Source organism: Cryptomeria japonica, chromosome 9 (genome assembly GCF_030272615.1).
Source record: "Cryptomeria japonica chromosome 9, Sugi_1.0, whole genome shotgun sequence".
Lineage (NCBI taxonomy): Eukaryota > Viridiplantae > Streptophyta > Pinopsida > Cupressales > Cupressaceae > Cryptomeria > Cryptomeria japonica.
Window position 1 is genome coordinate 277,754,948 of NC_081413.1, and position 12,031 is coordinate 277,766,978.

A 12,031-nucleotide genomic window follows, 5' to 3' on the forward strand; every position below is an offset into this window, starting at 1 on the left:
AATTGTATCTCACGAATATTTTAAATTTATATTGAACATATAAAACTAATACTATTCAATTGACCAATGAAATCATTGACTCATACGTTCAACAAATTTACTGTATGATTGTAGCGTACATACTCAACAGGTGTTCAGGTAACGTCTACATGCATACAATTTTAGTGGCTCAAAAAAGGTGCTGTATGATTCTGGCTGTGTACATACTCAACAGGTGTCCAGTAGAAATCAAAGAACCCAAAATTGTAAGGTTTTAAAAAGATGATCTGTTTTCTAAGCGAGTTGTCCTCCGCAATTTATATAACATATCAATTTTTTTTGCTCTTAGTAACAAATAAATGTATATCAGAAGAAAGAGGACTTTTGATGGGTAATACAAGTTGTTGCCACCTGTCTTGAAAGTTGTTCAATTTGTGTACTCCAGAAACCACAGCATGCGGAGTCCTCTGAGGCAGCACCTGGCCAGCCACAGGAGCAAATATAAATTGGAGCTCTTTCTATTTGATCAAGAAGCCTATTGCATTAATTTTGAATGGCAGGTGTACATCGGCTGTGCCTAGGATGCTTTTTATTAATTGGCAATAGGTCTCTCTGTTTTATAGCTAGAACTACTTCAAACAAATGCTTTGACAGAAGATTGGTTCAAACAAGCTCTTACATTGCTCTCAATGAAAACAACGGAAAATACAAAACACTCCTGAAGCAATCATGACAACAGTGCTAGCCATAATTTAGAGCTTAACAGAAAACAATGAAACAAGACCATCGATCCCAAACTCTACTAATCTCCTTCAATCAACAGTAAGGCCAGTAAAACAGTAGACCTGCTGTACGCAGGTTCATTCAAGAACAGAATACCAAATGTACATGCCAAAACAGAGCAAGGTGATGCTGCAATTGTTCCAGATGAAGCATCTCAAGAATTACGTTAAGTCAGATATGCTAGCTGAGCATCTTGCTGTGCCAATTTCTGAGGTGATTTATGTGCCTTTCTATTTTGTGTTTGTCCAATAATCACCTTTGCAGTCTCTGGCAGGAACTAGACTGCATTGCAGCTCTCGTTGATATATGTTATCATTGTTAACAATGGGAATATATTGTTTGAAATTATTTCTAGTTCTTTTGGATGTTTAGCATTAGCTTATTTCTAAGAGTGGGAAATATAAATTTGAGCATGATTTACCCACTAAAAGACTATAAATGTTAAACGAAATGCAATTGCCGAATCAGTCTGGAGAAATAAGCATCACTAGGGGAAGTTTAGTTCTAGTTTTTTAATTTCTTAGACATGCATTGTCTAAATTTGCCACTAAATTAACTAATAAATATAAATAGTTTAATGTGACAGCTAGCCTAATTCAAATTAGGTTAGGATAGCAAAGAATTACCACAGACAATTTATAATGATCAAGTAAATTAATCTTTTGGTTAAAGAATAATGTTTCTTACGGGCTTTGGATCATTTGGTTTTTCAAACAATTGGTGTCCTTAAATCATTAAGGCATGTAACAGAGGGTCATGTGGTAGGCGTAGTTAACCTATTTGTTATTATTAGGTGTTGGGAACAGCTTACATTTATCAATGGTGTAAAATGAAAAAATTTCAATCGTCCTAATAAATGTTGTAGTTGGCCTTTATCACCATCTTGTGTTATAAAAGGAGGTCACTATCAAAACATGTGATGTTATTTACGTCTACCAGGACATTGTAAAGTGTGATAAGAGGACCTATTCATATGGTTGACAAACGATGCCATCAATGAGAAACAGTGTAGGTGTGAATTGAGAGTGCAGACCATATACACTGAGTAAGCAGTGATTATGTAATAATGCAAGTCAAGGTTTTTTTCAAGTGGGTTGAGCTTAAGCAGTAACTTGTGGACCTTTCATCGGGAGCAAAGGTTTCAAGTCTCGTCAAGACATATTAAAGTTTTGAAACCAGGTGGAATTCAGCATCCAACTCTTTTTAAGAAATAACCCAACAAATGAAACTGGATGCAAAATTGCAATAATCTTGAACACCTGGTCAAGGATACTGGACGAGAGCATGGTTTTACTTCACAAGTAGACTTGACTTCACAGGTAAATGAAAGGGCCTTGTGCAGTTAGGTCAAGGGAATCAAGGACCTCTCAAAGCGAGAGATAAACCTAGGTTATCTCATCTAAGCCAAGGTTATCGATCAAAGAGAATTGCCAATAAAATCAAGGAGAAAGCTCAACAGTTGAAGGCCGCGGCAACTGTCTGTTGGGCCAGATCAGTTACCAAATAAGAAGCGCACATTTGGTTGAAGTCTTGGGTTCATGTCTCCAGGCACCTTTGGCACAATAAATGAAATAATGAGCCGCCATCAAATATTACCCCACCCAAATCGTCTGTAAGGAATTGAAGTGACCCCGGTTGCTCACAGTCAAAGAGACTTTTATTTGGAAATTCTCCAACCCTTATAAGTATTGTCTGAATGACAGGTACTAAACACTAAGGGGAAAAGCATGCATTTGACATTTCAACAAACAGATTTTAAGCTATATGTACCTCTACACATGGAGCATACAAGAACCATGAGGGGATTAGATTGCAAATGATACAATATTCCAGATTCTTACAATTGTCACCAAGAATGAAAGCTTCAATGAATTGAAAACTCAACAACAGATTGACAAATGTGCCTCTAGTCAATGTGATTTTTAGCAGATTTGGGACATTTAGTAAGCCCACACATAAATCTCCTTTTCCAACACTACAAAAATGAAGCCCAGAGAAATCCTTAGATGGAAATCTCCAAGAATTTCTACATTTAAATACACAATAATTCAGGTAAATACTGCTTGCCAGAACCATTAAATAAGAAAGAGATGGATGTCTGAAATTCAGATAAGTTGCCAATATGCTGACACATTAATTCGAAAAATCAGAAGAACCTTCCAGCAAGCATCTCTCCACAGTAAGTTCTATCTAGGCCAACCGCACAACTTTTTTATCCACAACAAACATAGAACTGGATAGAACCTGCAATGGTAAGTAGCATAATGGGGGAAAAATTCAGTACACCCCGGTTTGAAGTAGACTTCTATGAGGGAGATCTTCAGAACAATACAACATAATTACACTGGAGGACTCTCAGATTCAAGAATACTACTGCCCAAATCAATTAGTCTAAGTAAACAAGTGGACAAACTGTCAATAGCACCCAATGTATGAAGCAAGGCCAACATGAAAAAGACAACAATTTAACACGTACCAAACTTACCTTGTTCATAAACTTGTCCTTCACACAGTCTTCATCTGCACAGACTCCAGCTGATTCAAGAGCCTTCATAGCAAGAGGAATGACTTCCTTTTGCAATTTCTTAATTCTTAAGCTTCCATCAGGACTCTGCATTACCATTATTAAGCAAAAAAGTAACCTTAGAGGAGGTAGGGCTCACATAAAGCATTGTGAACTACAGAAAATCTTCAGAAGCATGAATCTGGAAATCTATGTTGAAAAATAAACTTGTATTCTAAGGAAATATCTGATTTTACTTTTTTTTTAAGGAAAACTTACCGACTTCAAGACTGACTTAATGATCTTTTTCCATTTCACTGGTAAGTTACAAGGTTCTTTAGCACTTCCATTTGCATTGGCCACTGTGTCATCAATCCAGTCCTCTCTCTGACATTTATCAACTACTTCACATTCATTGCCAGGAGTTGCCTGAACAAATTCAGGATGAGTCTGCTTGATTTTAATTCCAGACTTACCTTTACTTTCCTTCTTTGAGCTGACTTCAGGAAAACCTTTTGCATTTGAAGTCTCCTCTTTGGTATCCACTAAATAAGAATCTTGCTGCCTTATCAGATCTTTCTTATTTTCAACATTTACAGTATCCAATAATCTGGTTTTTTCCTCTTTTCTCTTCCTCTTCTTGGAATGTTCCTCTTCTCCCTTTGATTCTTTAATTAAACCAGGTGCACCATCTTGCTTGTTATCAGGTTGTTTGTCCAGGGAATTATGTGGTTCCACTCTTTTAACTTTCTCATGTTTCTCTTCCCTTTGCATGTCCTCAATTTTTGATTGTTCCTGTGAATGAAGGTTGTCTGCCAGTTTATCATCAGAAAAGCTTCCATTTAAAGACGGTTTGCCATTTTGATTTAATTTATTAGCTTGAAATGCTCTGGCTTTTGATCTATGTTTCTTTCCCTCAGAATGCAATAGAAGAGTTTCCCTGCTTGTAGCTTTCACATTGCAAACACTGCAGACAACAAAAATCATAAAGATGTAAACAAAAATAGCAATAATATCTTATCTTCACACAACAAATGATACACTAAAAGTAAATCTAACTCTTCAGATTTTAACTGACCTTCTCTACAGTTTTTCATAGCATCTCTAGTTTGCATTGGAATCTGTAGTAGTGCAAATTCTACCTTCAAACTAAAGATAAGCATGAAGCAAGGGTTTTAGAATCCTTTTTGATAAACAGTTAAAAAGAAAGAAAAAATAATAATGTCGCACACATCAAAAGTTTCACACAAAACAAATGTTTATAATAGTAGCCTAAGAATAGGCCCGTTCATGGGCAGTCTAAGGTTAATCTTAGTGTTGTGAGGGGTATGGATTGTGTTTGGACTAAACTGGAGCAAGGGTGGATCAAAATTAATTTTGATGGAGCTTCGAAAGGTAATCCGGGCATCTCAAGTGCAAGGTGTGTTGCTTGTAATGAGGATGGTCAAATTTTGTTTAAAGGAGCTCCGAGTCTGCAAGATGGAACAAATAATGAAGCGCAAGCGCAAGCAGCTTTACTTGCGATAGAACTGGCAGGTAACCTGAAGGCTCCGAAGGTCCATTTAGAAGGTGACTCCCAAGTAGTTGTGGATGAAATTGCTAAGGGATCCTCTCCGTGTTGGCGCATCAGTAAGTTTGTATCTATCATTTGTTCAAAATTAAGAACCTTCCAAGACTTTCGGATTTCACACATTAAATGGGCTGGGAATGGGGTGGCGGATTACCTGTCTAATGTGGTTTGTGAATTGGATCTTTTTGTAACCAAGTAGTGGAAGACCGCAAATGAAGAGGCACATTGGGATACCTAGGTGGCACACTTGGGTCGAAATTTTTAGTGATAAGTAGAGGTACCATCAACATAGCATGTTTTGAATTCTCATTTACTCGCCAAGGATGCTGCATTAATGAGAAATGTGCGAAAGTGGTCTGTTGCAATGCTTGCATTCCTGGAGATGTACGAGCCTTTAATGCAAGCTCTTTTCAATTCATTGGGAAGCATGCGCTCTACCACAGCGGGCTTGAAAGGCGGCGGTCTAGGAACATTCCAGTGTTGCCTTAAATGGTTTTTTCAGTTGTGTTTTAAGTTATTTTTTCTAGTTCTAGGTGGTGGTGAGTGCGGCGGTTCTAACAGAGATGGAGACTAACTTCACACTGAAGACCAAAAAGCAGCTCTACCCGTTTCTTGGGGTGTTCACGGAAAGAAGATTAAATGGGATGTTTTTACATAAAGATGAAATGCTGGTGAAATGCATCTAGAGATTGATGGGAGAGAGCATTGGGTTTGTAGAGCATCATTACAGAACGAGTATGGATGCATACTCCCTAATTGTTGCATGGGGGTTGGATTTGGAGCTTTCGTTGGAGCCGGTAAAAAAGGTGGTGAGTGCAATTATTCCAGAAGATTATAGTCTGGGCCTGGAATCCATCTTTGAATGGGCGGTCCCTAGTAGAGGGTTTGATTTGTGTGAAGGCATTTTAAACTTCCACCGCTTCTCAGGGCAGAAATTCATTCCTTCTAGAGGTGGCGGGATAACCAGATGTATGCATGTTTCAGAGAGGAGGCACAAATTGGGTGGGAGGCCTTGAAGTTGTTTGTGGGCATGATGGAGGTTGACGAGGAGCTGCAGTGTGCAATTGAGGAGGCCAAAGCCCTTGAAGAAGCAGAAACGATTGTAGATGCAGGAGGCTGAGCAAGGAAACAGAGGCGTGCGGACCCTGGCTCCTCCTTCGGTTAGCTCTGCTAATGGAGTCTTTTTACTGTGTTTTTTGGCTTGGGTTTTTCTCCGGGTTTTTGCTCTGGTGTAGTTTGAACTGTTTCATTGTTAAAATTCTTCAGGTTGATACTGTAACAAGCCATTCTAGGGTGCTCGAACTATTTAATTTTTGTATGCTGATACAGTGATGGGTTAGTGGTTGGGGTTTGAAGGTAGTTTGGAGGGTGGTTTTGTAATGATGGGTTTTTGGAGGGTGGTTTGGAATTGCAAGAGCTTTTTGACAGTTGAAATGTAAATTTTCTATTATTAATTAATAAAAATCACAATATTACAGATTGAAAAAAAATAGTAGCCTAGGAATTAGATCAATGGCCCTTTCACATCAAAATCAGGAATACATGTAGTGCTAATAGGTCAGAATAAAGGGCAGCAGCCACTTCGGCAAGACCATCAATGGCTTCTCTAGCCTCTTATCATACACTAACTCAAAGCCATCCAACACCTAGGTGTGTGAGCCCAAATCCCAATGAGAAAGTTGATTCTTGAGGCACTAGTCAGGCCAAAGGGCACGATCAACCATTTATACACACTTATTCTGGTCTTCTAAGTGGTCTCTATCAAACCAGAAAATTGGAATGTGAAAATGGAAATGCAAACCTGAAAACTATACATTTTAAAAGAGATACAATTTACATATTTATCAACAAAGACTCAGTTCATTCCCTAGATGACTGTCTAGTTCATCTTCAGGATGACAGTTTAGATTCTACAAGAAAATAAAATATTATTGAACTATGACCAAGGATCATATATATAAATATTACATCCCCCCTTGATCTTAGGTTGTATAGTGAGACCAAGCATGCCTCTGAATTTTTAGAATTTCTCTCTTTTAAGCACTTTTGTTAGGATATTAGCTAGTTGCTCTGTAGTTGGACAATATATCATTTTGACACTGCCATCTTTCACATGATGCCAAATCAAATGAAATTTGGTGTTGATGTGCTTGGTTCAGTTGTGAAATATCAGATTTCTTGCCATTTTGATTGCAGAACTATTATCAACCAAGGGTGATATTGATGAAACCTATTTCTCCTGCAAATCCTCAAGAATCTTTTTGAGCCACAACATTTGTCTAGCTGTCTCTAATGCTGCCATATATTCTACTTCTACAAAAGAAAGAATTAGCACTAACCGTTTCTTTGAATTCCAAGTGATGACTGTTGATCCAAAATTCATCAAGAGAGCCTAAGTAGAAGTTCCATCTTCAAAATCACCTGTACAGTCTGAACTTGAATATCCAACTAGTTTGAAATCTGTTCCCTTGGAATATTTAAGCTCACAATTCTGAGTTCCTTCAGATATCAAAGAACCGTCTTTGCTGCTACCTAGTGACTTTCTCTAAGTTTTTGCCTGAATCTAGAGAGAATACCAACAGCAATCTGGTTGTGGTTACATAAATTAAACTGTCAATGAGTTAATTATACTTAGTTCCATCTTCAAACTCTGCAGAACCATATGATGTTAACTTCGTATTTTGTTCTATAGGTATGCTAAGTGGCTTACATTATATCATTCCAAATTCGCTCAGAATTTCACCAATATACTTTTGCTTATCTGATGAAAATATACATGGATTTTTAAACCACTTCATTACCCAAATTGTAATGAAGATAACCCAAGTCTGTCTTTTCAAAACCTTTCATCAATTCTACTTCGACTTTTGCAATGACCTTTTAATTATTTTTTGTTATAAAGTAGATCATCCACATATACTAATACAACTACATATACGACTGGTTTGTCAATTGACTTGACAAGAAGAGTTGCATCCTCAAATTCAAAACACTTAAAGTTCATTCTCAAGATGTGCTCTAGCAAATAATGTTATAAGAAGATGGTCTGCATAACAACTAGGCTAGGTATGACAAGATGGACTCCTTTCTTCTCCTAATCAAGTTCTCGGGATGCCACCCAAGTCCAAATGCCTACAATTTTTGACAAAATGACTCTCATTTGCTTCTAGTCCTCTATGTTGATGACTTGATCCTTATTGAGAGTACATCATCCATCATTGGTAGAGTTGAATCTGCTTTGCATACCAAGTTTGCTATGACTAACTCAAGCCTTTTGCACTACATTATTGGGATGGATACACTCTATCTACTTTCAATATCACTCTACCCAAGTATTCTCTTGTTCTACTAGTATGGTTCCACATGGTTATTTGTAAGCATATAGCAACTTCCTTTCTGTCTGGAGTCAAACTTGAGGCAAAGTGGGTGAGAAAATAGAAGATTAGAGAGAAAAATTGAGAACACAACAAAAGAAAATGATGATAAGTTGCAAAGAAAAGAAAAAAAGTGTGTGTGCGTATCGAAAGCCTCATCTATCCCACTCACTCTCGTGCTAATATGCATGTGTGTGTGTGTATCAAAAGCCTCATCTATCCCACTCACACTCGTGCTAATATTTCCTTTGTGGTTGTTTAATCAATGTTTCAGATCACACTTGGTGATGCGACATAATCTTAAAATGAAGAAAGGGTGGGAGTGACAAGAGGCAATAAAGAGTATAATGGGTGAGAAAATAGGAGAATAGAGAGAAAGATTGATTAGAGAGAAAGATTGAGAACACAACAAAAGAAAATGATAATAGGTTGAAAAGAAAAAAAGTGTGTGTGTGTGTGTGTGGGTGGGTGGGTGTGGAAATCAGTTATATTCTTACATAAAACCATATGATTTGATATATATACATAAATTCATATTTTTATGTCTAGACATATTGTTCTATGTAAGTTACAATTGTACGCAAGTTATTCTTCTATAGATTCTAGTGTATAATTCATATATTTATGCATATCGGTAAAAAAATGAATATGAATAAATGAATGGAAAATACTGTATGACAAAAGGAGATTAGAGAAAAAAGAATGATAAAACAAGAAGAAAAGAAAGAGCAAACAAACTTGATAAGAAACAAAATTAATATGCATGGATATTAACATATTTATGTATTTATATATTAAAGAAAAAAATATGATGAATACACATACATAAATATATGTATAATACAAAAAACACAGTTTTCTATATATTCTATTGTAATGGTGAAAATTGAATAATTAAGGATAAATAAATAAAACAGACAGAATTTAAACATATTTCGTTGTAAAACAATTAAATACTCATGTATTATATGAACAAAATATCTATTCATTAGATTTCTTATATGAGTATGATTAAACAATTACAATAGAGTATAAATAAATTATTTATAAACCATTACATATAGCTATCATAAGATTTTTACAAATGTTCTATTCTATGTTTATAACATAGAATGAAAATATGCATACTAGTACCGATCGAAGAAAAAAAAAAATATGCATACTATTATATGAATTTGGTTAATGTGTTTGTCAACTCTCATGTGAAATCTCAATTCAAAGACAATATTATGTATAAAGATTCTATAGTGTATAATGAATGCATTATCAATGTTATCACATGAGTATTTGGAATTTCCCATATTTTTTTATTTCTATTTTTCATACTCGTCCTTTATTGTCCCCTAAAAAACGGCCCCCAAAATAATCCATCTTGGAGACGCATCCCCTCATCCCCTACCATCCCAATCTTGGAAACTTGGTGGAACATATACATGCATGGATTGATGAACGCAATTGCTAAATGTATGAAACCTCTCAAAACCATCCTTCAATAGTTCAAAAACCTTGCCCCATGAATGTAAGTCTCACATATATCCTTCTGCTCCTTCCTGTATTTGCATCTCTCTCTCTCTCTCTATGAAAGAAAAAGGCATGTAAGTTCAAGCATCTACTTTAACATAAAAAATACATAAGCATTTGATCCACAACCTTAGATCAAAAGAAACAAAACAAATTGGCATGCAATCTTGAATTTAAACAAAGAAAGACACAAACCTGCAAGACCAGGGAGGGCGAGTAGACAACCCAATACTCAAATCAACATCGCAATTCTGACTTGTAGGGGCCTTTTCTTTTGCTTCTGAATTACTGTTACCCTTTCCTTCTCCTTTTGGCCCATATTTCTCCTGAAAATGTTGCATTCCAATTGAATGTATTCATAAGTATTATTAAAAGATATAAAACAGCATTTGGAACTGGAGATGATCTTTAAAAGTTTGAAGCAACAAAAAATCACCTACCTTGCCTGCTCTAAGATGACAGGAAGATATATGCATTGTTCCTAGGTCCTAGAAGATAGCAAATCTAGAGCCTTATGTTGGTTGAATAAACAGCCAAGTGTAAACAACAAATGGTGTTCATAACTCTCATTCTAATTTATAATTTAATTGATGTAATAATGGAATCTATGAGCACGTGATGTTATTTTGGGATATATGATGAAACTATTGATGATTATGCTTTGACCAATTATAATTATTATGTGGATTTAATTAGCACTGGATGTGATTGAGGATATATGAGACTTTATGGATTATCTATTGATTTAATATTGATCCTTCATGTGTGATCACAAGGTTTGATGTACACAATGCCTTGTGCACTACTGAAGTTTGTGACATTTGACCATGTTGATTTTGTAGACCTAGTATTTAATTTATGGGCATTTTGAAAAATGAACTAGTGGAATTATATATCGGTACATTGGAATTGAGTATTAAGGCACCTACAGTAGTGCAGGTTGCTTTATATGATTTTTTTTGAATTGATAAGCATATTTTAATCGAAAATATTTAGTGGCTTCAGCTATATTCCATTGAACATATCAAAGGGTGCAATCGGTGTGCAGAATTTAGGTGAGTTAAGCAGGTGACAAAGATGTGTTCCAAATTGCCATGTCAACATGAGGCAGTGTCAACCTAAACTGAACATGTTCAGCTCTTTATGAGTATGTCTCATCCTTGCCACATTGACCTTGTGTCATGCATCAGGCCCTGATCATGTGACAGTTAGGTGCCACCCTTTTGCATCATGATCTTTGTTGTTATCCCACAAACTTTGCCATGAAGCCTAGCTGTATAGTTCAAGTGCTGAGTGAGAAGCGTTTCTCCTTTTGGACCCTTACATCTCTTGTGTAAACCGTATCAAATCCCCCCATCAGTCTTTGGGATTGCCTGCTGCAAGTTGCAAGTACAACAATAAATACCCCATGAAGAGAAAGACTGAAGCCAACCTCACCCTGAGAGTTGATGTACATCTGAACCCCCGACTTTGAGTGTGACTTGTCCAGATGCGAGTTCTAGAAGGTGCATGTGCAGGCAGCCTTCTCACTGGAACAGCTTGCCATGTGAGCTGCAGGCCTCTACACCAAGAATAAGTGACAGGAAGGAGTGGAATGTAACATCCCATTTAATTCTATGATTGTTATTTTTCTATAATAAACACTAACTTACAATTATATTAGTTTGCACAATTAGGATAAATATGGAATCCTTATTAGTCAGAAATGACTGCTAATAATTAATTCTGTGAATCAGATTTAATACACAAATTAGTTTTAGAATGACCTAGTTATCTCTTTTCAGCAGCGGGTAAACCAGTCCCTCTTCTGCCGTGACTTATCGACAATGAAATGAATTTGAAATGTCTCCAAAATCTGTCTGAATCAGGAGTTTTGGTCCTCTAATTTGTAGCCTAGAAAGGTTTTGTCCTTAGGTTGTTTCAAGTTTTAACCACAGTCCATGCTCCACAAGGAGTGACAATCAGGTATAAAAATGTATTCGCAATGTGTTCTTCTTCATGATTGGTTTCTCTTAAGTAGGTTGTTTTATCCAAGAATTGCCACTCCTCATATGTAATTTGATTAAAACACTTAATTATGATTTCATGTCAAAACATTATTTAATTCTTCCTTAAGTAGTCCATAATTCTCTTTAATTTCATTTACGAGGCAGCTTCTTCTTATTATTGATTAATCCTTGGAATCACGTTTGGCTAAGTGTTTCATGGCCTGCAGTGGCAAGGGTGCTAAAACAATTATCTCATCAATCACAAGATAGAAGCTGGAGGCCAATCCCTTGATACTAATGGCAGCCTGTAGAA

General features: G+C 36.3%; 1 protein-coding gene across 2 annotated transcripts in view; it reads right to left on the reverse strand.

Annotated features, from left to right (window-relative positions):
- Positions 1 to 2,605: 2,605 nt before the first annotated feature.
- Positions 2,606 to 12,031, reverse strand: part of LOC131046594 (uncharacterized) — a 54,657-nt gene continuing 45,231 nt past the window's right edge. For both annotated transcript variants that reach the window (XM_057980372.2, XM_057980371.2), the window contains exons 4-7: positions 9,926 to 10,056; positions 3,545 to 4,232; positions 3,248 to 3,373; positions 2,606 to 3,006 (exon numbers count right to left, since the gene is read on the reverse strand). In XM_057980372.2, coding sequence (XP_057836355.2) covers positions 2,953 to 3,006; positions 3,248 to 3,373; positions 3,545 to 4,232; positions 9,926 to 10,056 — 999 coding nt within the window. In that variant the 3' untranslated portion in view covers positions 2,606 to 2,952. The remainder of the gene's footprint in view (positions 3,007 to 3,247; positions 3,374 to 3,544; positions 4,233 to 9,925; positions 10,057 to 12,031) is intronic.